The 26,049-nt window shown below is 48.1% G+C and overlaps 8 protein-coding genes across 8 annotated transcripts; 3 read left to right on the forward strand and 5 right to left on the reverse strand.

Annotated features, from left to right (window-relative positions):
• Positions 1–579: 579 nt before the first annotated feature.
• rat1 (5'-3' exoribonculease Dhp1) lies at positions 580–3,927 on the reverse strand (the record flags this gene model as incomplete). The annotated part of the gene is made up of 5 exons (XM_057170309.1): positions 580–1,174; positions 1,229–3,015; positions 3,073–3,198; positions 3,257–3,537; positions 3,621–3,927. 5 exons carry the CDS (start codon positions 3,925–3,927, stop codon positions 580–582), a joined length of 3,096 nt encoding a protein of 1,031 aa, XP_057016041.1.
• A 338-nt stretch (positions 3,928–4,265) lies between these two features.
• Positions 4,266–5,049, reverse strand: N7466_010921 (uncharacterized protein; the record flags this gene model as incomplete). Its single annotated transcript, XM_057170310.1, has 2 exons — positions 4,266–4,812; positions 4,886–5,049. The coding sequence occupies 2 exons, from the start codon at positions 5,047–5,049 to the stop codon at positions 4,266–4,268; spliced, it is 711 nt and encodes a 236-aa protein (XP_057016042.1).
• Positions 5,050–5,749: 700 nt separating this feature from the next.
• Positions 5,750–9,302, forward strand: N7466_010922 (uncharacterized protein; the record flags this gene model as incomplete). Its single annotated transcript, XM_057170311.1, has 5 exons — positions 5,750–6,025; positions 6,092–6,142; positions 6,192–6,387; positions 6,461–9,156; positions 9,213–9,302. The coding sequence occupies 5 exons, from the start codon at positions 5,750–5,752 to the stop codon at positions 9,300–9,302; spliced, it is 3,309 nt and encodes a 1,102-aa protein (XP_057016043.1).
• Positions 9,303–9,572: 270 nt separating this feature from the next.
• On the forward strand, positions 9,573–12,943 carry N7466_010923 (isoleucine--tRNA ligase ILS1; the record flags this gene model as incomplete). The annotated part of the gene is made up of 3 exons (XM_057170312.1): positions 9,573–10,001; positions 10,079–11,341; positions 11,402–12,943. 3 exons carry the CDS (start codon positions 9,573–9,575, stop codon positions 12,941–12,943), a joined length of 3,234 nt encoding a protein of 1,077 aa, XP_057016044.1.
• A 236-nt stretch (positions 12,944–13,179) lies between these two features.
• N7466_010924 (MFS transporter) lies at positions 13,180–14,756 on the reverse strand (the record flags this gene model as incomplete). The annotated part of the gene is made up of 2 exons (XM_057170313.1): positions 13,180–14,580; positions 14,658–14,756. The coding sequence occupies 2 exons, from the start codon at positions 14,754–14,756 to the stop codon at positions 13,180–13,182; spliced, it is 1,500 nt and encodes a 499-aa protein (XP_057016045.1).
• Positions 14,757–15,339: 583 nt separating this feature from the next.
• N7466_010925 (class I adenylate-forming enzyme family protein) lies at positions 15,340–18,998 on the reverse strand (the record flags this gene model as incomplete). Its single annotated transcript, XM_057170314.1, has 2 exons — positions 15,340–17,493; positions 17,541–18,998. 2 exons carry the CDS (start codon positions 18,996–18,998, stop codon positions 15,340–15,342), a joined length of 3,612 nt encoding a protein of 1,203 aa, XP_057016046.1.
• Positions 18,999–20,194: 1,196 nt separating this feature from the next.
• Positions 20,195–23,794, reverse strand: N7466_010926 (AMP-binding enzyme family protein; the record flags this gene model as incomplete). Its single annotated transcript, XM_057170315.1, has 2 exons — positions 20,195–22,282; positions 22,355–23,794. The coding sequence occupies 2 exons, from the start codon at positions 23,792–23,794 to the stop codon at positions 20,195–20,197; spliced, it is 3,528 nt and encodes a 1,175-aa protein (XP_057016047.1).
• A 1,194-nt stretch (positions 23,795–24,988) lies between these two features.
• Positions 24,989–26,044, forward strand: N7466_010927 (uncharacterized protein; the record flags this gene model as incomplete). Its single annotated transcript, XM_057170316.1, has 2 exons — positions 24,989–25,046; positions 25,116–26,044. 2 exons carry the CDS (start codon positions 24,989–24,991, stop codon positions 26,042–26,044), a joined length of 987 nt encoding a protein of 328 aa, XP_057016048.1.
• Positions 26,045–26,049: the final 5 nt, after the last annotated feature.

Genomic DNA, 26,049 nt, shown 5'->3' on the forward strand with positions numbered 1-26,049 from the left:
TAGAAGTAACGGTCAGTTGACTCAAATCTTTCCCCTCCGACTTCGCGGCAGTTCGGTCTTTACCGCCCGATGACTCAGTGCGGTGGCCGGCCACTGTTAATACTAGTAATCCACTACTAGTACCAGTTAAGTTACTAACTACAGTACTAGTTACTAGTAGTTTGCTGTGATTTACGGACGCACGGAGCACTCGGTGATGATTCATAAGATGATCGTCGAGGATGTGACTGGTCAGTTGGGGTAGAAAACATGATAAAAATTGCTTCGCCCCCTCGCATACCTAGTCGATAATTAATATAGGTTGTTTGTTGTACATACCGAGCAAGCCCTAGGTAAACATGCTGGTTAGTAGGCAGTATGTAGTACATAATGAATGGCTTTCAAGGTTGTACGGGATAATCTTCAAAGATCATTTCCGTATTGGGATAGACTACGAGTGATGATGATGCATGAAGCAAAAACGCAAATGGTTTATAGATTTTTAGAGTAACACCAAACGCCTTTTCTACCGTAAGCCCCTTTCGTTGGTTTTTGATGCTCATGAATCCAACATTTGAAGTGGATTAGTCCAACCTTCTACTAGTAACGTCCATAGCCTCCACCTCCACCTCCACCACCACCGCCACCACGGTTTCCTCGGTATCCAGAGTACCCTTGGTTTTGACCTCGTGACCTACCTCCGCGGTAGCCACCGCCGCCTCTGCCCCGGTTGTCGTGAGATCCGTAGTTGTGATGTCCGCCATACTGACCCTGGCTCTGATGACCCTGGTAGTCTCTAGGGGGATACTGGTGGGACATCCCACCATGAGGGGGTGGGGGTGGACCTCGGGAGTAGTCACCAGCGCCCTGTTGTGGGGGTACCCAGCCGGGAGCCATCATTGGCATTCCACCTTGTTGACCACCCTGTGGACCACCTTGACCACCTTGACCCCCATTCATGAAGCGAGGGTCAAGATGCGCCGCGAAAGGGTTAGGACGACCTCCACCGTAGTCCATACGGCCACCTCGGCCTCGGCCTTGCAATGGAGCACCTCCGAATTGGCGGCCCGAATGCTGAGCGCGGCCCTTGACTGCACGAACATCGGCTGAGTTCAGCATAGGCGTTGAGAACTTCACGCCTCGTAGTAGCATGGACTTGTGCAAGTGAGAGGACTTGGGAATAGTGTAATTAACCCTGGGATAAAGTCAGTATCATTGCGATATACCTAAAGTTGGGGCTGAAACTTACGTGAGGGTGCGGTCATCATCGAGACTAGGCATGCCGTAGTCCTCTAGGTTGGAGACCAGGGAGCCATGGGGGATATACGTGTCGCTACGTTCGACTATTCCAGCCAAGCCATCGCTCACACGCATGTTTAACTTGTGTTGAGGCGGACCGGGTTTCTTGGAGTAGAAGTTGGCGACAAGGTCTTGGTAAAGAGGATTCTGATCGGATAGTAGTAACACCTCCTGACCATGGGTGTTGCGAACCCGTTCTTCTTCAGTGAGGAGAGGATACTTCTTCTCCATAGCAGCCAAAAGACGCTTCTCGTCTATGAAAGGAAGCAGGACCACGCCCTGCCACGCGAATTTCTTGCCATTAAGGTCCACGGGGAAATCCTCGGGGTAAAAATCAATAATTTCGCTTTCCGGATTGCTCATGAGGTCGTGGAACACTTCAGGCAATGCGTGGTTAGAGGCTGCTGGCAAGACTCCCATCAGCTGCTCAAATGGCTTGAATGCTTGGCCTTTGCTGAACTCCAGCACAATGTCACCAATGTCAACAAAGTCCGCAGCAAACGGAGCATAGTGGTATGGGTAATACCAAGTCCAGGAAGGACACCCCTGGAAATAATAGAGTAGTACCCAGGCGAGACCCTCAGCATAAGCACGTGCAACCTTGTGGCGGAACTCGTGGTCTTCGGGATCAACACCGAATTTCTGCTCGTAGTAACGATCAGCATAACCAGGCTCCCAAAGTCGAACGCTGTCCTGAGGCTCCTCGTTCTCCTTGGGCTTGACGGGTGGGGGAGGAGGCGAGTCTCTTCCAGGAGTTCCGGTTTCATCATCTTCTTTCTTTTCGACTTCTCCGTCGGCCTTTCTCTTTCCAAGAACAGCAGGCGAGTCAGCAGCATCTGTCAAGGCCTCCTCACTCTCCGCCGAGACTGGCGCCTCGGCGGCCGGTTCAGCCTGCGGGCCCCTCATCAGTTTACTTTTAAGCACAGCGGCGGCACTCTTGTTCTCCATATTAGCACGGTACACAGCACCCCGGTTCACGACCATGGTGTGAGTCAGCTCTCTGGTCTCCTTGTCTAAGTGGCCCCGGCCCGGGGTGATCAGTTCCAATCCTTGAGGCGGAGCATTGTCATCGCCACCTTGAGCATTGTGGTGTGCTGGGTTACCATAATTCGGGGAACTGCGTCTTCGCTTGCTGGCGTGTTCACTATTCCGAGCTCTCTCCTGTTCCTCACGTCTCTTCTGGTTCGCCGCCTTTCTCTCCTCGCCCTGTCTACGGCGCCGGAAGATTGCATCTTCTTGTTTGGCGACGCCTTGCAAAATGAGTTGAGCTCTGGAGAAATTGACCTGTCCATCCTCCGTCAGATAGCCTCCCATAGCAGGAATATTATCACGCCAGATAGCGATGAGGGTATCAATGCCGTTTTCACGGACATCTAGCGCAGGAAGATGAGGTAAGAAATCGTTCCCAACAAAGAAACACATGAAGACCCAATCGTCCAAAGCTCGCTCGAGATCGAAGGGGAATGGTTGCTGAGGGACTTGCAATTCAGCGGCCAAATATTCTCTCAGAACCGAAACGTGTAACCAAATGAAGGGTTTGAGTGGAACTGCGTTTTGCTTTTCATCGAATTCTCCGCTCTTCTCCTTCGCACGACCAGTACACTCTTCAGCCTTATGGCCAGGCTGACCACACAGTTTACAGCCCCGAGGCTTTGATTCTTGGAAGAAAACATCCTCACGCAGAACTCGGAAATGGGGTTCGTGAGTTCCGAGTCCAAGCATGATAAGATCAGCATCCTAGCAGACGGCGTTAGACTTATAGACCTGCAGTTTACGAATGAAGATCAAACTTACAAGACCATAAATGACGTGACGGGTGTTGGGATCATGCTCCGGCGATGCTCTTTGTGACCGAACAAATTCCATAATCTTATGCTCACCCTCTCCTGGCACTGTCGCGTCCGAGATAATGATTTTCATCTGATACAAAGATTTAGCAATGTGATATTTTAGAGTAAACGGGGAACGCATATCTTACCTTCTCCCAAGCAGGGTCAGTGTTCAGTTTGTAGGCAATCCAATAACGTAGAGACGCAGCAAGAATATCCATGAAGGGAGTACCGGGGGTGATGACGTTGCTGTCCCAGGTCTTGTGCACGACTTGTTCCTGCATGACAGCGTCCTCACCTCTCGCGGCGCGCTGCTTCGCGAGAAGCTTCTGGAGCTCCTCCTTCTTCTCATCATTCTCCTGGGCCTCTTGTGCGGATCGGAATCGACGGGAACGCTGCTGGTTCATCTTCGCTCTCGGAGCAACACCATCTGTTAGGGATGAGATTAGTTATACTGGTGCCATGAGTAATTTCGAGATCAGGAATTTATTAATGTAATATGCGCATACGTACCGATAGCAATCATAAGGAGTTTCCTAGGACGGACCATGTTGACAACTCGATCGGTATACTTGAAGATCTCCAACATCATCTCCTGCTCGTTTGCTGGCGGCGGTCGACCTTCGGGATGAGTGCAAGGATGCACAATACCGTTCATGTCCAGATACAAGTTGTCCATCTCTTCTCCGTTGGGGTTCGGGCGCGTAGTGTCGACCGGGATTTCTTCACCATTCACCTCCTGCGGTAGTTCCTCGATCACCGAGGAGATGATTTTTGGGTACTTGTTGGAAAGCCATCGGAACAGCGCGGGGACACCCATAGTGGCGATGCGACAAGTAGCTTAGCTCAGATGTTTCGTGAATTCGGTGCGGCGCGGGAATGCGACTGCCGCTGGGATTGACGATGTCTCGGGGACTCGGAGCTGCACGAAAACCCGACCTTGAACTTTGGATAGTTGTCACTTGGCAAAGAACAAAATATGGCAAGTGTAAAACAGAAGCAACCGTGTCAAAAATCACGGCGCAGATTGCGGGTGTCGAAAGAAATTTGAAGTCTCTGCGGCGAGTTTATTTCCGGCGCTGACCTTAGTCATGCAAGAGCCATTGATGATCGATGATGGGGAGGTACAAGAGACCGTGTGGGGATCACGTGATAAGGTCAGGTGGACTGGGTCGCGCGAATACTTCGCCGAACCGACTGAGCGAATCGCCGGAGCTCTTCATGAGTGATCTCGAAATCACTCTCCCCCGAGCCTTTATCTCGTAGGAAAAAACTTTCGAAGGGAATTGTGAAGGTAGTTGGTCCAGTAATCTTGTAAGACTCATTGATGTGAATCTTTTGGGCAGATCCAATACTTTCGCCTTGCATCGTCCAATTCTCTAGTGTGATCCTACCAAGTTTCTTCGTGATATTCACCGTGATCACAGATCTCGTTTGTCCATGAGATTCGGTCAGCCAAAATTGCGCATCTTTTTTCAGTTTCCCCGGGCCCTCGGAAAGACCAATTTCCAGCACAACGCTGGGCCACTGGGCAGGAATCGGAACGGGCGAGGGCTGCCAGTCCCCATCGGAACGCTTTGTGCGGCCGCCGCTTGTGGCTTCGCTGCCAATGCTATAAATCAGGCGACTTGCCTGCCTAAGCTGCCAGGCATCGACTAAGCTCGCCAATCCCCCCCCCCGCGACCTGGTGAGGATTGGAAGCCATCTGTAAAATCAATGATTGGGATGAGATGAAATATGACTTTACAAGTTTACTTAGTGTTCCTTCCTGGAAACACCGAAGGAAGGCACGATGGTCAACACCATCAAATACAAAATACCCAGAGCCTTGCCCGTGAGACTCATGTAATTTAATGGTCCGACGACATTGTGCTTTCCCGCGCCATCGATATCTTGGTGTCCGAGCAGGAAGACCTTCTATTTTCAAAATATCTTCAGCCATGATGATATCTGGGTGGCTGTGTAAAATGGTCAAATTGAAATGGTAATGGAGATTAGTATGATATCGGATATAATGGGATGAAGAACTTAATTGGTTGATGACGATAAGAAAAACAGGAGAGATTCGAGCAGGGTTAAAAGCAGAGCTAAGGTATGTAGCAAGCAACATTTGAACCTTGGATTGGATGTGGGGTACTACGTACATTATACGTACTACTGTATGTGTACTATTTATTGCATCAGTGCATAGGAGTTCGTTCACGCAAAGTACAGTGTAGAGTACAGCGTCAAGTACCGCATCATGTACAGCGCAGAGTACAGCAAGTACGAGCACAGTATAAACAGAGGAAATAAAGGATACTTAGTATGATATGTATCATGATCTTCCTGCCAGGATACCTTAAAAAAGTATACAACCTACTAGTAAGCAAACAAAAGACCGGCAGAAGAAAAATCTTGTCCAAATCTGGTTAGAGGGGTGTGTTATTAGCAAAACGGGGTGTGGTTGGGTAGTAAAGTCCTTTTTTGTATTTTGTAGCAAGCTACCGAATGTAGAAGGCGGTATGTTGCAGGTATATGCCAGCTTTACCGCAGTCGGCTTGGTCGAGTCCACCCCGTTTGTTGATCTTGACCTCCCTTCGATGCCTCTTTATTCCTGCGCCTATGGTCGGCGATGACCATGATATTGAATTGCAATTACGATGTTCCGAATCCTTGAGTCGCAAGCTCCGGCCAAACAAACGGCAACGGACACAATCGACGTGCTGAGCAACAGGCTACAAAGCGCTACCCTACTGGAAGATCGACGGGCTGCGATCCAAGGCTTGCGAAGCTTCGCAAAACTATATCCGGCGTCTGTAGCATCGGGAGGCCTGCGATCTTTGATCACCTGCTTGCACAATGACAGTGAAGACCCGGACACTATCAAGGTGGTCCTTGAGACCCTTTTGATGCTATTCACCCCAGATGAGAACAGCGTCAGTAGTAGATTGAAACCCCCACACGCAGCTTATAATTGCTTGCTGACTTTCTATTCGTCACAGCCCGAAGCGTCAGACGAAATAGCTCTATGGCTGGCAGATGAGTTTACTCAGGTACGACAATCTTACTAGGGTTTGAAAGACCGACCTAACATTGAAATAGCGACAAGACAATATTACAATCTTGCTTGATCTTCTAGAAAGCAAAGACTTTTATTCACGTTTATATGCCCTTCAGTTGATGTCCCATATTTCTGGCGCGAGACCAGAACGAACGCAAGAGTGCATCTTCACAGCACCATTGGGTATTTCCCGACTGGTGGGTGTGCTAACGGATGCTAGAGAGCCAGTTCGAAATGGTATGATTGGTTTGACATCTTCATTTCTCATAATGAAAAGGGGGCAAATACTAATAAATATCATTGAATATAGAAGCTCTCCTCCTCCTCATTGTCTTGACCCCCTCTTCTGAAGAATTGCAGAAACTCGTTGCCTTCGAAAATACATTTGAGATTTTGTTTTCTTTGATCGAATCGGAAGGCCACCTCACTAATGGAACCGAGGTCGTGGAGGACTGTTTGTCCTTACTCGCCCACTTGTTGAGGCACAACATCTCCAACCAGTCATATTTCCGGGAGACGGGTTGCATACAAAAAGTGACAAAACTACTTGTCGAATGTCAGCAATATCAAGAGCATGACGAAGCTCCCCCCCAGTGGGCTCTTGTACAGCGAGATAAAAATGTTTGGGGTCTCTTGTCTATCGTTCAATTATTCTTGATTCGTGGTGGCAAGGGTACCCCGAGCAATCAGACTGCTTTTTGGCAACATGGCGTGACAGAACAAGTGCTAAGCATAGCATTTGGTCAAAAGTTCAGTGTCAATGTCACATCAAAAGCACTAGCAACATGCGCTGATCTGATCCGTGGAAATCCACCATTACAAGAACGGTTTGGGGATATTGAAGTCTCCTGGGGCTCACAAGCCACGGCTGTCAATGGTGGGGCGGAGCCAGAGCGAATCAATGTCATTGAAGCCTTTTTGAAATTGAGCCTCGAGCCAGCCCCCAATCACATGTTAGATGCACGCCTTGCAGCCTGTGAGTGCATGAAAGCATTCTTTGCCCACCATGCGGGCATTCGCATGCATGTGCTTCGGCGCGCAATTGAAGGACATACAAGTGGACAGGACCGCATTCCAAATATTCTATCCGTGTTGCTGATAGCACCCGAATCACGAGGCAATGCAGATCCATACCAAGTCTGGATGGCATGTGTTCTTATGTATCACCTCATTCTTGACGATACCGAAGCAAAGGCAACAGCAATGGAAGTCACGGAGGGCGATGCTGAGAGTGGTGAAGAAGTCGTCACCAGCGTCCAGTTGGTGGTTGGGAACTTGATCACTGGGTTGCAGCGTGGTGACGACGAAAGAATTACAGTTGGATATCTGATGCTGCTTTGCGGCTGGCTCTATGAGGATCTGGATGTTGTGAATGATCTCCTCGGAGAAGGAAGTAGCATTCAAACTCTGCTCCAGGAAATCAAGCATCCAAGAACGCCCAGCAAGTTAATCCCTGGGCTTTGTACAGCTCTACTGGGTATCATCTATGAGTTCTCTACCAAGGATTCACCTATTCCCCGAGTCACTTTACACAAGTTACTTCTTGAGCAACTTGGTAGAGAGCAGTATATTGACAAGATCACGAAGCTAAGGGAATGTCCATTGATCCGAGATTTTGAGGTTCTTCCCCAAACGGCTGCCGGCCAACTTGAAGGTGGATTACCTGAAGTGTTCTTTGATCGATCTTTCGTCGAGTTCATTAAGGATAACTTCAGTCGGTTGACTCGATCTATTGATCGCGAACCGGGCTTTGAGATTTCAATTGTTGCCAATGGTGTTGAAAAGGGTGTCTCGCGGGAACTCGTGGACTCTCTACGTGCAGAGCTGGAAGAACGGAGTCAATCAATTCAAAAATTGGAAACGGATCTTGTTGATGTCCAGCGAAAGCTTGAACAAGAGTTATCCGATCATCGGAAAACAAAAGAATCAAGTTCATGGGAGATCTCCAAAGCCCAGCAGACGCAACAGCATCTTCAATACAGTCGCGACCAAGATCTGGCAAAGCTGGAAGAGCAGCACAAACAGTCAAAAAATACCTTGCTCAAACAGCATGGGGAGCAACTACAGGCCATCGATAATCAATTGAAACAGGCCTCGGCTGAGTATGAAAGAAAGAGCGCCAAGCTCCGAGAGCACCATGAAAAAGAAACTACCGGATTCCACAAGACTATCCAAAAATTGGAATCGGAGCTTTCCAAGACTCGGGAACGCCACACAGCCGAAGTCAATAGCTTGAAACAGACTATTCAGGATATGCAGCAGTCCATCAACCAGTCAACAAAAGATCACTCGGGCGAGATGGTTCGCTTGCAAAAGACAATCCAGGAGTTGAATTCGGCTATTGGTCAATCTAAAGAAAGTCATGCTAAAGAGGTTGCAATCATCAAGAAGGCGATGCAGGATTCAGAGTCCACTGTTGGACAGTCCAAAGAACTTCACGCTAGCGAGATTGCTGGGTTGCAGGAAACCATCCAGAAATTGGAATCAACTTTCAGTCAGTCCAAAGAAGATCATGCAGACCAGGTCGCAGATCTACAAAACAAGTTGGAAAACTTAGAGTCTCTTATCTCTTCCAGAGACAGCCAACATGGAGCAGAAGTCTCAGACTTCAAGGAGCAGATCGTAAATCTGGAGTCGACACTGACCACTGCCAAAGAGCAGCATGAAACCAGGAATGCCGATCTCACAAATATCATCGAAGGCCTGCGATCGGATCTTGATAAGATCAAAAAGAAGTCCATCAAGGATGCTGAGACGGCTACGGAAGGTGTATCGTCCCAGCTTTCTCAATTAGAGACGCGCGCTACCGAAGCGGAACGCAAGGCAAAGGAGGCCGAGTCGCAAGCTCAGATTGCTACCCAGGCATTGAAAGAGGTTCAAGCTCTATTTGAAAAAGCACAATTAGATGCCAAAGAGAAAGACGAAGCTCGCCAAGCCACCCAATCGGAATTAGAGGACCTACTTATTGTCTTTGGCGATCTGGAAGCCAAGAGAAATGAGGACAAGGTATGTTGGAAGCCATACTAATTAAAATCTGGTTTATTTACTAATATTTAAATTAGCAACGCCTCAAAGACTTGGGTCAGGAAATCTCAGAGGATGAAGATGAAGATGACGAGAACGATGAGGATGAGGATGACGCAGAGGAGTAGACAAAACATTTGTACATACTGCAGCTCGCATGATACACATAGCTTGACCCAAGTGTGCCAACCGAAGCTTTAGCATTCATATTCTTCATTTGATTTCCTTTTTTTGTATAACTTACATGAAGTGGACTCCGTTCTTGTGACTGTATAGTTCATTCAAGGCGGTAAGCGGGATAATCGGCAAAAAATGCGGGCTTTTAGTGGGGTGACTCACTCTTCTTTTTATCTGCCCCTCGTCCCCCCTTCGTTGGAATTCCTCAATCCACCAACGCCATGTCGATCGAATTTCCCGCCGAGGAGGAGCTTGTACTCAAGCGGTGGAGGGAGATTGATGCCTTCAACCGCCAGGTTGAGCTATCCCGTGGCCGTGAACCTTATACTTTTTACGACGGCCCGCCTTTCGCAACCGGCCTTCCGCACTATGGCCATTTACTGGCATCCACTATCAAGGACATTATCCCCAGATATTGGTCGATGAAGGGTTACTATGTTGAACGTCGTTTCGGATGGGATACCCATGGTCTGCCTATCGAATATGAGATCGACAAGAAACTTGGCATGTCTGGTTTGCAGGCAGTCGAGAAGTTCGGCATTGAAAAGTACAATGAGGAGTGCCGGGCTATTGTTATGCGATTTGCTGGGGAATGGCGCCAGACCATTGAGCGCTTGGGTCGCTGGATTGACTTCGACAATGACTACAAGGTGCGCTCGAATTCCAAGTTATGGCCATTCGTATTTTCGTATTCTATGCTGACAAGAAATTTTGCTTTACCAAATAGACTATGAACACATCCTTTATGGAATCCGTCTGGTGGGTTCTCAAAGAGCTTTTCGATAAGGACATGGTCTACCGCGGCTACCGAGTTATGCCTTACTCGACTGCCCTCAACACCCCGCTCAGCAACTTTGAGGCTCAGCAAAACTACAAAGATGTGCAAGATCCTGCAGTCGTTGTGACATTCCCTCTCTTGGACGACCCGGAAACCTGTCTGCTGGCTTGGACAACCACACCGTGGACTCTCCCCTCCCACACTGGTCTGTGCGCCCACCCCGATTTCGAGTATGTCAAGATCTACGACGAGGCCACCAAGAAGAACTACATTCTTCTCGAGTCTTTGCTCCGCACTATCTACAAGGATCCGAAGAAGGCCAAGTACAAGGTTGTCGATCGCCTCAAGGGATCCGACATGCTAGGATGGAAATATGAACCCCTCTTTGACTACTTCTACGAGGAGTTCAAGGACCACGGTTTCCGTGTCCTGAATGATCGATATGTCACTGCTGAGGATGGTGTTGGTATTGTCCACCAATCTCCCGCATTCGGTGAGGACGATTACAAGGTTGCTGTTGACCACGGAGTTGTCGATCCGACTCGTCCTCCTCCTAACCCAGTTGACCCGAACGGTTGCTTCACCGAGGAGGTCCGTGACTTCGTCGGTCAGCACGTCAAGGCCGCTGATAAGGGAATTATCAAGCATCTCAAGGGAACTGGCCGTGTCCTTGTTGATAGCCAGATTACTCACAGTTACCCCTTCTGCTGGAGATCTGACACCCCTCTGATCTACCGAGCTGTGCCTGCTTGGTTCGTGAAGGTCACACCCATCATTCCTCAGATGCTTGACGGCATCGAGAAGTCCCACTGGGTCCCTGCTGCGGTAAAGGAGAAGAGATTCACTAGTTGGATTAAGAACGCTCGCGATTGGAACATCTCCCGGAATCGTTTCTGGGGAACTCCTCTCCCACTGTGGGTCAGCGATGACTACAAGGAGGTTGTCGCCGTGGGAAGTGTCGAGGAGCTCAAGAAGCTTAGTGGCTACGAGGGTGATCTTACTGACCTTCACCGTGACAAGGTGGATCATATCACTATTCCCAGCAAACAGGGCAAGGGTGTTCTTCGTCGCGTCGAAGAAGTCTTTGACTGCTGGTTTGAGTCGGGCAGCATGCCATACGCCTCCCAGCATTATCCCTTTGAGAACAAAGACCAATTTGAGAAGAGTTTCCCCGGTGACTTCATTGCCGAGGGCCTGGACCAGACACGAGGAGTAAGCAAAAAACCCTCATCTATATTAGTAACTATATTTATGCTGACATGATAATATTAGTGGTTCTATGTTATGTGTGTCATTGGTCAACACTTGACAGGCAAGATTCCCTTCAAAAACTGCGTTGTGAACGGAATCGTGCTTGCCGAAGACGGCAAAAAGATGTCAAAGAGACTTAAGAACTACCCAGATCCCACACTTGTCATTGATCGTTATGGCTCGGATGCTCTGCGTCTTTACCTCATTAACTCCCCTGTCGTCCGTGCAGAGCCACTTCGATTCAAGGAATCAGGTGTCAAGGAAATTGTCGCCAAGGTTCTTCTTCCTCTGTGGAACAGCTACAAATTCTTCGAGGGTCAGGTGACCCTGTTGAAGAAGGCTTCCGACATTGAATATGTCTTCGATCCCAAGGCCGAGGCCACAAACACTAATGTCATGGACCGTTGGATTCTGGCAAGTTGCCAGAGTCTTCTCAAGTTTGTCAATGAGGAGATGGCAGGTTACCGTCTGTACACCGTCGTGCCCCGCCTTCTGGGATTGATCGAGAACACCACCAACTGGTACATTCGATTCAACCGTAAGCGCTTGAAGGGCGAGAACGGAGTCGATGACACTTTGCATGCTCTGAACACACTTTTCGAGGTTCTCTTCACTCTGGTCAGAGGCCTGGCCCCCTTCACCCCCTTCATTACCGACAGCATTTACCTGCGCCTGCTTCCTCACATTCCTGAATCTCTTCGCGCTGAAGATAGCCGCAGCGTCCACTTCCTTCCTTTCCCCGAGGTTCGCCAAGAGCTGTTTGATGAGGTTGTGGAGCGCAGAGTCGCACGCATGCAGAAAGTGATCGAACTCGGCCGTATCTCCCGCGAGCGCCGATCGATCGGCCTGAAGACCCCACTCAAGTCGCTTGTCGTGATCCACCAAGATCAAGAATACTTGGATGATGTCAAGTCCCTAGAGGGCTATATCACGGAGGAGCTCAATGTTCTTGAAATTGTACTCTCGTCCGACGAGGACAAATACAACGTCCAGTACAGTGTCAATGCTGACTGGCCTACTCTGGGCAAGAAGTTAAAGAAGGACGTTCAGAAGGTTAAGAAGGCCTTGCCCTCGCTCACCAGCGAGGAAGTCAAGAAGTACGTTACCGAAAAGAAGATCCTAGTCGACGGCATTGAGTTGGTTGAAGGTGATCTTGTTGTGAAGCGAGGCATCAAGGAGGACTCCGGCTCATCTGGCATGGAGACCAACACTGATGCGGATGTCATGACTATCCTCGACGCAAACCTTTACCCGGAGCTTGCGCACCAGGGTATCGGTCGTGAGATCATCAACCGCCTCCAACGTCTCCGTAAAAAGGCAGGCCTTGTTGCTACTGACGACGTGAAGATGGAGTACACCGTAATCTCTGATCCCGAGAACATTGGCCTCAGCGAGGTCTTCAAGTCGCAATCTCATGCCATTGAGAAGGCCGTTCGTCGCCCTCTGGATGAGCGTGCGTTGGTTGATGGCAAGGCCCCTGTCCCCGAGGAAGAGGGAACTATCGAGCAGGAAGAGCAAGAAGTGCAAAATGCAACTTTCTTGTTGCGCTTGGTCAAGCTGTAGAGTGTCAAAGTTTTGACTACAACCTCAAAGAAGAAGAAAGAATTACAATTCCCATGATATGCTTTCATAAATGACATCTACATATTCGTTTCATCATAAAATTCCTTTTCGAGCACTTATACCAGTAGTATGTAAGACCAGTATGTTACACTGGACACTAGTAATCTGATCTCTAGGATCGGATTCTTCGTGGTCGACGGTTTGTGAATCAAATCTAGTAATTCTATATCCAGTGGTCAATCCATCTGACCCCTTTTGGCATAAGTGCTCCGGTCTCTAATATGACCTCCGAATCTCCAAAGTGAAGCAAGAAAAGGAATACCCAGCCCTAGACTGAGAAAACCTATCAAGCTATTACCCCAGCCATACCCCAGCTTATCATAAAGGTTTCCTCCGAAAAGTGGGAACACACCACCAAACAAGGATTGTATCAAAGACACAGCTGCCATAGCGGATGCCGAATTTGACCCGTAAAAGTCTATCACGTACATGTGAACATTGATGATACCCATGAGAAATCCTGCGTAGAAGATGGCGCAACCAAGATCCGGCATAATCCAGGGAAGCGTCTTTTCCGCCGACCATCCATACCAGAACATGCCAGTAGGAACTAATAGCGCTCCTAGTAACATGGTCGGCAGTCTGAAATCCGGAGAGCCCGCACCCCCATTCCGCGCAGATAGTCTTTCGTAAATTTTGTCATTGGCGTAAGAGCAAATCTGTGCACCGGCAACGGCGCCGATACCCAGAGCAATATAGTTCAGACTTCCTAAGGATTCAGATTCCCGATATTTCGTTGTCCATAGTGTTGGGAAAGTAGTCTCAACTATATAGGACACTCCATTCAAGAATCCCAAATACAGTGCTAGTGTCTGAATAAGTAGTTGGGTCCCAAGAAGACGCAAGGGTCGTATAACAGATCGTTGTAGTGTTTGGCGCACGGAATGATTGTACTGGTGAGTAACATAGAGCTCCCGGGGGTCTCCCGCTCGCTGAAGCCTTTCCAGCTTTCGCTGTAAAATCAAAGGTGCATAAGATTCCTGCAGAAGAAAACAGGTAGCCAGTTGTACCGCTGCATCCCAGATAGAGATTGCATAAAAAATCCATCGCCATGTTGTGTGTTGTGTCACAAAGCCACCGATTATTGGCCCAACTACCGGGCCTAATATGGGCAACGCGGAATATATGGCGGCAGCTGTTCCCAGATTATCTGACTGGTAACAATCGGCGAGAACCCCGGCTCCAATACTTGCTGTAGTAGAGCTCCCTAGTCCAGCTAAGAAGCGAAAGACGAGTAATTGAGAGCTTGATTTGGAGAATCCGCATACCGTATTGAAGACCAAGAACCACAAATTACTGAGCTGGGCCACCCAGATTCGCCCATAGCGTTCTGAAAAAGGCGAGAGAAAAAGGGGACCTACGGCGTAGCCCAGGGCAAAGATGGATAATGTAAACTGTCTTTCAGAGAGAGATTCGATCTTGAGGTCGGATCCGATTTCGGCTAGTGCTGGCGCTGTCATTGTGGATGCTAGCGGAGAAATACTCGCGAGAAGAGAAATCATGATGATAACACGGGTTTTCTTCGCATTGCTCCAATTTTGGGGGTTTTCAGGATCTTGATCGTTATCCCAACTGACCTATATAGCCATAGTTAGTATGCAATGGATGTGTTTGTAAGACAACTATCACCAGTTGACGAGAGGGTCTCGTTTACCAAGTTGGGATCATCTGAAGATGTAGAGCTTGTGACCGGAGAACCAGAAACTCCTTTCTCAACACAAGAGACATCGCTTTCGTGCCCTTTGACTAGCATTTTCAGAAATGGCAGAAAAGAGTAACGACTACTAGTAATCGTATCTTATTCTTCTGTCAAGCTATTGCGAGTCGTCAAGAAACATTTGAAGGTGTACATGTGTGAAAGAGGTAGAACGGATCGAAGTATTCAGGGGAACTTGTCCTTTTTTCCGCCCCTAACAACACAAATTACAGAACATTTGAAAAATTGAACCATTTGACCCGTTTTGTGAACATTGGTGGACCGAGATGGGCTGTAAGTTTCGTTACGCACGGGATTGATTTCTAGACGTGGATCATCAGGTCTCCAGAGCCGGTGGAGACATGTGGACAACATTTGAAAATTTGAAAACATTTGAAAGTGGATCGAGCTGAAGCCAAATATATGGGCTTTCAGCAGATCGCATTTCAAGTGATACAGATCGGGTAATTACACTTCACTACATACAGGATTGCTTTTCTAGGTCGATCTCCAGCTACATACGAGTTTTAGCGCGGTTAGAGCTCCACAATGGCAAGCCATATTGGAATAGTTTGAATCAATTGATATTTTCAGGGGCTTCCTTTAGCTATGTGTACCACATGTGCAGTGAGAAATACCATTAGCGATGAAAGTTGCATTCCGAAGCTGCCAGTGCTTTCTGGCCCTGGAACTCACATTGAGTTACAGGCTTATCGAAATTTTCTGGGTTTGAGATCCATACCAAGGCGCACAAGAATTCTTGAATAGCCTGATATATCTCATGCCCCCTTAGCTGTGCGTCATCCCAAGAAACCTCTAACAAAAGATAATCACCAGGCAAAAGAGATGGAAACCAGACAAGCCCAAGATCAGACCGGCTCAAGACCTCCAGCATCTCTACTGGAGCTGCGGGCTCGCCATCGACGTTCTCAGATGACGGAGGTGAAGGCAGCCAATCGAAAAGCTGACGCTGAAGAATATCTCGGACTGCAGCCGCATCTGCAAGCCCATGTACTGAATCTTGCTCCAGTGAACTAATTATTGCATCCAGAGGGGCATGGCAGTAGCGGTCGATATCTTGCTGCTTCTTTTGCATTCGTTGTAGGAACTGCAAAGTTGTCTCGTTGGGTTCCACACGAATACGATTAATCGTCTTTTGAAAAGTCGGTCCTCCAATATCTAGCGGGCTCACAGTTGGCGGAACAGAAGTCGAATTCTCTTCCATAGAAGGCCATGCCCGTCCAGACTCATCACTCACAAACACTGCCTCATCTGCTCCAGTTTTGTAGATGTTGAGAAGTGCACATGCGGACTTGGCGACAATGGGTGGCGACAGCTCCCATTTTGACTTCAAGGCACGAATGAATGGCAAGTGAATTTTGTAAAAGAAGCCCATAGTTCCACAGCTGCGATCGCCATCTAATAGTACTCGCTCTCCGGGATGGGATTGTGAACCATCTTCATGGCACCAGCCATGGTCGTCTCCTTTGAACCAGCGTGGTGCCCGTTGCTGAGGCCAAAAGTCTTTCTGAATGGCACCCAGTCCACGGAGCTGATTAACATGGTAATCCACGGCCTCTTGGGCTTCTCGACTTTCACGATATGCTTGGTAGAACGATGCAAATTCACGAAAAGCGCAGAGGGATGGCGGCATTTTGCCTTGCAGTAATTGGTTCAGATCTTGATACCATCTATGCATCACCATGCCATCAAACATGACATGATGCATATGCAAGACCACACCTGTGGCTTTGCAATTGTCAATTGGTAGAACGGTGCATTTGAGCAAAGGACCAGAGAGCTGCACATGATCATAGGTCGAGTCGTTCAATCGATAAGTTGGAATATCATCAATGCTTGCCAAGCTACTGCCAGTAGTGATCTGGGTATCTAGCCACCTATCATTAGGACGCATGATGACGTATAGCTGTGAATCATTACCGCAGGCCATGTGCGTTGCTCGAAGCATGGGATTCCGCTTAATCCACAACTTGATGGTGGCTTCCACCTCTGCTGTCGACACAGATCGGACCACCAAAGAGTGGCGGTGGTTCCAAGATTGTGATCTCCCACCTCTGGTCATCAGCTTCATGCAGTCAGACAATGGGAGTAGGTCTTCCATATCATCCCACCCAAATCCTAATGGCGTCAGATGTCCAACTGCTTGATTCCTTGTGACTTGCATGTGCTCAGTATGTCCTTTTATATGCATCATGTTCGAAGCCATAGAACTATCCCAAGGAAGAGATCTGGGCGGTGCTGGGTTATTGGCGAGAAGAGGTTTGCGTGCAAGATAGCCCATTAGCTTTCTGAGGGTATTATTTTCCACCAAGTCCGTCATGCTGACACTTCTGTGTAGGGTTTTCCGAATTTGACCGGTAAGCTGAATGAGAGTCATGCTATCCGCAATCTTGTGGAATGATTCATCGAAATCTACCTCGGAAAGCTTCTGGCCAGAGAAATGAACCCAGATAGACGTCAACTGTGATTCTAATGACTGGCAAGAATCGTCGATCACAGGTAAGCTCGCGAGAGAATCGAGATATTCCATCACCCAGCGTCGAAGAACCAATTTTTGCACCTTTCCAGTTGTGGTGGTTGGAAAAGTATCCCGGCCGAGATCTCTTTGCACATCGAGCACCCTGGCGGGGGCGAATCCAGGGGTCAACTCGGAAAGCGCCATTGCTTTGAGCTCGTTTCCAGATAGAACTGAGGGTCCCGCCTGCTGAACAACGGCAATAGGAACTTCCCCAGCAAGATCATCCGGGATTCCAATAACGTAGGCCTGATTAAACTAGTCAGCGCATATGGACACATCACTGGTCAGGATTGGGTACCTACATTGACACCCTTGGCCTTACGCAGACAATTCTCAATCTTCGCAGGCGAGATATTTTCTCCACCTCGAATAATGATGTCTTTATACCGCCCAGGGATGTAGACATATCCTCCCTCATCCATGTAGGCTTGGTCACCAGTCGCTACCCAGTTGACACCATCTTCCTGGTAGCATGCATCACTGTCCATCCCGAGATAGCCGTTGAAAACAGGGACGCCGCCTTGATGGAGCTCCCCAAGCTGGCCATACCCGATAGCCACGCGTTTTCCAGGCTCACAAATTTTGATCCTGGATCCGGAACACACTCGACCAGAGGAAATATCCCCAGTATGTTGCCAAGCATTGATGTCTTTTACATTCATCAAAGTGACTACGCCCTCGGTCAGGCCGTAGCCGACACATAATCTCTTCGGCGTCAACGCTTTGCATGTTTCAATAATCCTAGGAAATGACGGTGCACCGCCCAACGTGATTGAAGACAGCGTAGAGAAGCCTGTCGTCGGGGAGGACGGATGTTCGGCAATTGCTTGGACCATCATGGGAACGCATGGTGCATGGACATTCGTGCCCTGCAAAATGGCTTGGATACTCGATGCGGCGTCGAAACTGGGACTAGGGAATACAACAGTGGCACCCGCTAGCCAGCCTGCCAAGCTAAATGCAATGCCGAAAATGTGAAAGCTGGGTAGATGTTGACATATAGTATGTCCTGGAGCAATGTGAAAGGTTTGCCCCAGCTGCACTGCAGGCGCACTGAGATTGAGAGATGTCTGGGGGCACGCTTTGGGCCGCGATGTCGTGCCGCTACTGAAAAGAAGGACGGCAGAATCTTGGGGACTGGCATTGAAGCCCGGAGAGAGATCAATATCATCCGGAGAGCTTGACATAACATCTGATACCAAGGCCCAGCCATCGGGTAGCTGCTCAGTGGATTCATCAGAGAGCAAGCATCGAAAGATGTCCTGCTCGTGTCCCTTGGGTAGAATTTCCTCGACTTGCGCAGCCAAGGCATCCGTGGCGACTAGTACCGCCCCTGCATTTGCCTGCTTTAGAAGGTACAGTGCCTCTTCCGGTTGGGAAATAGTGCGTGGGTCTAAAGGCACAAAACGACACCCTAGGTGCATTGATGCCCAGAATGCCAGGCACCATTCGAATTGGTTGAAAAGAAAAGTAACAACGGAACTGTTTCGGGTCACACCTCGAGACGAGAGAGCTCTTGCAAATCTCAAGCTAGCAAGGTGCAGTTGTTGATATGTCAATCTTAAGTTGCATGGCCCTTCGGATTTTGCTTCATTGAAATAACTGGGGATTTTCGGCTGATGGAGTGAAAGAATCACTTCATGATCATGGTATCGGGCGGCGGCCTGGGACAACAAAAAACTGAGATTCCCAGAAGGTGCTTCGAATTCTCGATCCCACGTCTCCGCGCGGCCAGGATAGAATTGGACTTGATTTCCCATATTGCCGTGATACTGCACAGCTCTTAGACAGCACAGGATAAACAGAAGAGGAACAGAGTGCCACTCAGATTTGCCTCCAAATGTACCCTTTTCTTCTTCTGTTACAAATTTCAATTAACATCATGAATTACGCTAGTAATTGCTCTTACGATAGGAAGCCCCGCTGTTCAGCTGAAAATTTTGTAGAAAAGATCAATGAGGAGATCGGCATGGTCGCCAAGTAATAGCGCAGAACACCCCACTTTGTCGTTCTTCTACTCGAGGTGTGGCTGAATATATCGATCCTTGAGATGTCCGATCCGATCGCCATGTTTCTGGCGCAGAGTGCACATGTGGTGAGCGCCGATCGAACACTGAAGTAGTCAGTGGAGTCAGTGGAGTGGAGCTCATCCGGACCCTTCAAGTTATCTGCAACTTAGCGCGAACCTTGAAATCACTAGTGCTTGGAAAAGGTCTCCGGATGTTCCAAGAGTTCCTTCCTATTTTTCCTTTGATCTTACTCCCGGGAGTACGGCGGCCGATAACCGCCACCCTACTGCCATAACCCAATTTCAATTTCTAACTTCACCGTCCTGTTTTTCACCCGTATTGTATTTATTACATGCAGGAACATCTTAAGGGATTTGATATAAATAGTTTGTACGGGTCACTTTTAGAATAGACTTGAAAATAGACTTGAGAAGGGACTTGAGAATGTATTGATTATAGAGCTCGAGGACTCGTATAATGCAGTTCAAGGATTCAAAATAGAAGGAAGTACAGGGATTCAACGCATAATGGAGTTGAAGGATTCCGTATATAATGCAGCGCTGTATATAATGTAGTTCAAAAACAAATATGAATTCGGAATTACTCGTAATTTACTTTCTGCCAGTCGGAAAGTTGAAATTGATTATTGGGTTATGGCAGTAGGGTGGCGGTCAGGGCCGCGGGCTAGTATTCAATGTTGGTACTAGTATTTTACAAGGGTACCTAGAAATGGCCCATTTCAAATGTTACTAGTACTAAACAAATACAAGGTGCCCGTCCATACACTCGGAATCAATCTTTATTTGAAATCAAAGAACATTCACTACCTTATTGGCAAATACTTCTCAGTCCGTACATTATTTGAGAAAAAGATAAATGTCAATTTAAATGAGTGGCATCAATTGGTAATATGTAATTATTTGGTAGTCGCTCCGAGCTTACTCGGCTCACAGTGGCTGTTGATACGCCACCTCATACCCGGAAAATTGACATTGGGAAAGAGGTCGATCCGCGTTCGCTGGGTTTGAAAGCCACGCAGCCGCACACATGAATTCGGTTGTGACTTTTTGTACTTCTCTTCTGCTCAAGAGTGCATCGTCGAAAGTCACGTTAAGATGCAGCAAGTTACCATCCTTGATGAAGGGAAACCATACGAAGCCCAGATTGCTCCGGCTGTCATCATTGACAAGCTTCATGACATCGGTACCACTCTCGCTGTACTGCTCTAGAAGCCAATCAAAGGCCTGCCGCCGATAGACGGTGTCCATCAATGACACATCAGTAGCACCTTTCTCAGTATCCATTTCTTTGAGCCTCCGATTGATTTGATTAAGCGGGGCGTGCGCATGAATCGCAAGTTGATCTTGTTCGCTCTGGACATGTTGCAAAAGCTGAATAGCAGTCTCGTTTTCGTCAATCCGAATGCGGCTGACAGTATAGGTCAGCGTTGGTCCGTCGACTTCTAACATGTTGTTTGCGAGGCCGCCTTGAGCGTTGTCTGCGAGTGGCCAGGTCCTGCCTGACAAAAGATTGTTGAATATTGCCTCAGAGGCTTTGGTTTGCCGAACATTCACAAGAGCACACGCAGTCATGGCTATGATAGGTGCACTAATGGTGAATTGGGACTTCATGGCTGCAAGTTCGGTCAACCGCAAATAGCAGTTGGTCCCCTGCATCCCACAAGACTTATCCACGGCTCCCACAGGCATTGTCCCAGGTACAATTTCTTGTACATCAAGGGATATTTCCGTGCTGACTGATGCGTCCGGGGGCCATATGGCATTCTTGGAAGACGAGATGCCGCTGAGTCGGGAAACATGGAAGTCGACCGCTTCTTCGGCAGATCGGGAGCTTCGGTATTCGTAATACTGTTCAGCGAAGTCTTTGTAAGGAACGAACTGGAGGGATGAGTCTCCATTGTGATTGAACATTTGTTTCAGGTCCTGAAGCCATCTGATCAAAGACAAAGCATCATATAGAGCGTGGTGGAAATGCATCACGAGAGCATGAGCGGTAGGATTTTGCGTTTTCAGGATGGCAATCTTGAAAAACGGACCTGTAGCATTCACATAGTCGTACTCAGGGTCGTTCAGTCTATATTGAATCGCAGCTTTCAGGTCCTGGACTTCACCAGCGTGAAGGATTTGGTGTTTGAGCCATTGTGCATGAGGCCGCATGACCAAAACTACCTCTAAATCCTCACTGCACACCACGGATGTACATCGGAGCAAGGGATGGCGTGTGAGCCATGTCTCCAAAGTTGATAAAAGTTGTGCTTCACTCATAGATTTCTCAACTGACCAAGTGAAGCGGAAGTTCCACGCCGTAGGCCTCGATCGATCGCGAGAAAAGTTGCTTGAATAATCTGTCATCGGGAAGATAGACTCTACATCGCCCCGTTCCAACCCCAATTCTTGAAGTTTGATGTTCACGAGGTCCTCATGGAGAAATTTATCAGATTCCCAGGCCAGCGGAGATGTATTCACAAGTGAACGCTTTTCGACTGGAGATTCGCTCACAGGAAGATTGGGTGGCAACTTCTCCATACTGAGGAATGTAGCCTGCTCATGAATTGTTGTATGGATGGTAAGCAATTTGAATGTGAGATTCAAACTTCTTTGAGCCGCGATATGCAGAAACTGAATAATCATTGTGCTGTCGGTAAAAGAGCGAATCGGTCTGTTCTGGTCAATCTCCTCCACCGATAGACCAGATACAGCGGACCAACAAGCTGTCAGCTCGGACAAAATATCACTAGCTTCCAGTTTCTTGGGTGCAACTTGATCCAGGTAGTCGATGACCCATTCTCGAAGAGATGCCTTTTGGATCTTACCGGAGGTTGTGGTGGGGTAACAATCTTTATCAAGATCATTTTTCAAGTCCAGAATCATCGTAGGCGCGAATGAACGTCCTAGTTCCGCGGCCACGATTGACAGGATCTCAGAGGTTGTCATCTGAGTGATGTTCTGAGTCTGGACTATGGCGATGGGTACTTCCCCTGCAACTGGGTCGGGAATGCCTATAGCACAAGCAGCCTCATTCAAAAGTCAGCATGAAAACGTAGTTTTAAAATAGAAATAAGCAGTGTGGATGTGGAAAAAGCTCACATGGATATGGGGAAACTTAAGCAAACATTGCTCGATTTTTGCGGGAGAAATATTTTCTCCACCACGGATGATGAGATCCTTGTATCTTCCGAGCAAGTACACTCGTCCCTGGCTGTCCATGTAACCCTGGTCCCCAGTAGCGCACCAGTTCACACCGTCCTTGCTGTAGCAACAGGCATTGTCTTCAGCAGTGGCACTCAGATAGCCCGAGATAACTGGAGGGCCTCCTTGATGCAGCTCGCCTATCTCGCCTCGCTGCACAGCATCTCTGGTCCCAAAACGACACATGCGCAATTTTGCTCCTGCGATGGCCCTTCCAAGACATACATAGCCGTCCACCACATCTGATTGGGAGGAGCCCATGGCATGAATCAAGGTTGCAACTCCTTCAGTCATGCCATACCCCGCGGTAATTTGTTGTGTCCCAAAGGCCCTGCATACGTCCACCATATCCGGGGATATAGAAGTACCGCCAAGAATAATGTGATACGGCGCTGGTAAAGGATGATCTTGGGATAGCGCGTATGCTTTCATGGCCTGCGCCATAGCTGGAACACATGGCATATGAGTTTTCAAATTCGACCTGAGGGCGTTGAATGAAGCTGCGACATCGAACGAGATACTGGGAAATATCACAGTCGCCCCTGACAGCCAGAAGGCCAGTGTCATCACCACACTGAATACGTGAAATGAGGGTAAATGTTGGCAGAGAGGCTGATTTGGCGTGACACCGAAGTGGTCGGCCAGGGCAAGCGCAGGAGTCACGATGGTGATGGAAGTGTGGGGGCAGACCTTAGGCCGAGAAGTGGTGCCGCTAGTGCATAGTAACAATATTATGTCGTTCGGGGCCAGATGCGTAATTGAGGGAGATGACTCTGGCACTGTCTCCATCAACTGAGGCAGGGTGATCCATCCAGATGGGAGGTCATTGCTTTTGGTAGTAGAGACAATGCATTTGAAAATGGATTCCTCAAGATTGTGAGCCAAAATACTGTCGACTGCACTCAACATGGATTTGTCCGAAACAAAGATGTGTCGTGCTTCGACTTTCTCCAGAATGTATCGCGCATCGTCTTGCCGACTCAACATACGAGGATCAAGAGGAACAAAATGAGCCCCTAGCCTGACCGTCGCAAGGAAGATAAGAGGCCATTCGGCTTGATTGAAGAGAAAGGCAGCTACTCGGGTTCCGCGCTGAATCCCGACCGTTGAAAGAGAGGTTGCTAGTTTAACGCTGGCTTCTTGTAGTTGAGCGAAAGACCATCGCACGTTCCCAATGCCAAGCAGACCCTTCTGATGCATCGACTCGACTGCATCGCGATGAGGGTGTTGCTGTGTAACCTGATCTAGCAACGTAATCACATCATCTTGAGGTGCTTTCTGCCTGTAATCCAAGTCTTCGGCCAAAAGCGCCGAAGAAGTTGAGGTCTCATTTAACATGATAAATCACCGCTGGATCAGATCCCGACAAAGGATGGTTGAGTGGATGGGTATCAATTGATGTTTTTGCGACTAAGAATTTCACAGGCTGAATATTTGAGGGCTTGTGCTTTTGAAAACACTTTGTAGAATTCATTTATCTTTCATTGATCCATCATCGACCACACCGAGCTCCCCACCTGGGCTTGTAACTAACCGGCCCTTACATATAATGGAATAATTCCATTATGTAAGGGCCGGTTAGAAGATTTCAATAATGGCGCTACTGTACTAGTATGTAGATCGTTTGGTAACTGATCTACGGGGGCCGATAACCGCCACCCTACTGCCATAACCCAAGTTCAATTTCTAACTTCACCGCCCTGTTTCAATGTTCCCGCCCGTATTGTATTTATCACATGCAGGAACATCTTAAGGGATTTGATCTAAATACGGGTCACTTTTAGAATACACTTGAGAATACACTTGAGAAGGGACTTGGGAAGGGACTTAAGAATGGATTGATCAATTATAGAATTCAAGGATTCAATGTATAATGCAGTTCAACATTAAAAGATTCAAAATAGAAGGAAGTACAGGGATTCAACGTATAATGGAGTTCAAAAACAAATATGAATTTGGAATTACTCGTAATTTACTTTCTGCCGGTCGGAAAGTTGAAATTGGGTTATGGCCCATGGCCCATGGGACATGGCAGTAGGGTGACGGGTCACGGGGGCCGCCGTACTGATCCGTTTTCTTCAGATACATGTACGAAAAATGGAAAGTGGGCTTAAGTTTTCACAGATCCACCTTAATTAGTATCTCGTGTTCATTTTACACTATAACCAAATTGGCTAGAGATCGTGCGATGATCCACCGCCACTCAAAGCCAAGACGGGTAGTTGATCTTGACTATTGAACTGTGGGCGTCCGGCGGACTATAGCACGCATTGGCGGATGGTCGTGCAAATGATCGACGACCGATCATCTCCGTCAACAAATACGCGATCTGCTCAAAGCCCAACCATTTGGCCATAGCGTGAGCTACTTCGTATTTTCCAACTGTCTCCACCGATTTTAGACCTGAGGTCAAGATCTACACTGCTGAAGAATTAGATAGAATATAGACCATATAGAAGGCACCTCGCTAGATTCATTAGCCCTGTTCTTGATAGTCTAGTGAGTCAATACGAAGGCCAGGAAATCTAAACAATGGCTACGAACGCAGTCGCTTACGATACGACCAAATTCCGAATCTTAATGCTTCATGGTGAGATTAATATTGACGAAATTTTACCCAAAGACTTGTGCTTGTTACTAAATTAGATAAAAATTTCAGGATTTGGTGGCAGTGGATCGGAATTTCACGCAAAATCCAGCCCTATATCTAAAAGAATTTCTGAACTACTCATCCCAGAAATTCTCGACGATTTCCCCGGAGGCATTGAGTTTCTGTACCCCAATGCGCCCTTGGCTCTTGAGCCGCCGATAGGCTTTGCTGAGCATGTCGCTGAGAACGACATGGACCCCACAGCTCTGGCCTGGTGGTATGGCCGAGATACCGTGAGCAGATACGGAGGTATCGAAAACTCACTTCTTTTTGTCGCAAATTACATCCATGGACGACCTATTCATGGGATAATCGGGTTTTCTCAGGGTGCCTGCCTTTCTGGGATGATCTGCTCTCTACTCGAATGCAGCAGCAATCCGGAAAAGGCAGCTGCTGCCCGGTATCAGAATCTACCCGTGGACACTTTCTTAGACCTCCCAGGTCAAGAGTCTCTGAGATTCTTCATCGGAATCGGCGGATATCGTGGTACATTAGAGTATTACGGGAGTTTATACTCATGGCCCATAGAGACACCGAGCTGTCACGCATTAGGCAGCATGGACTCCATCGTGAAAAACTACCAGACCATGGACTTGGCACACAGTTTCACATCATACGAACTGGTTCATTTCTATGGGTGTCACTACGTTCCCAGGGGCCGTGCAAGTGTGGACTCTTTAGCGCGCTTTGCATTCAAAAACTCGATTGGGGAGCCTGGAGGCCATTGGTCTCAATTCCCACCTGTTGCAAGCACATGGAGCCAATCTGATGGCGATGAGGCTCGAAGTACCATGTGTGGGTCTGATCGGTCTGTGGGAATATTTGCAGCCAGAAGAGAATGGAAAAGGCCTAAAGTTACCCGGAGCCGAGGTATACGATTCCCTAGTCGTGCGAAGACTCGCAATTCCTCGCCAATGGGACACCCACCGAGCCACTAGCTGCA

This window comes from Penicillium verhagenii (genome assembly GCF_028828195.1).
Source record: "Penicillium verhagenii strain IBT 33310 chromosome Unknown utg000012l_segment0_segment0, whole genome shotgun sequence".
Lineage (NCBI taxonomy): Eukaryota > Fungi > Ascomycota > Eurotiomycetes > Eurotiales > Aspergillaceae > Penicillium > Penicillium verhagenii.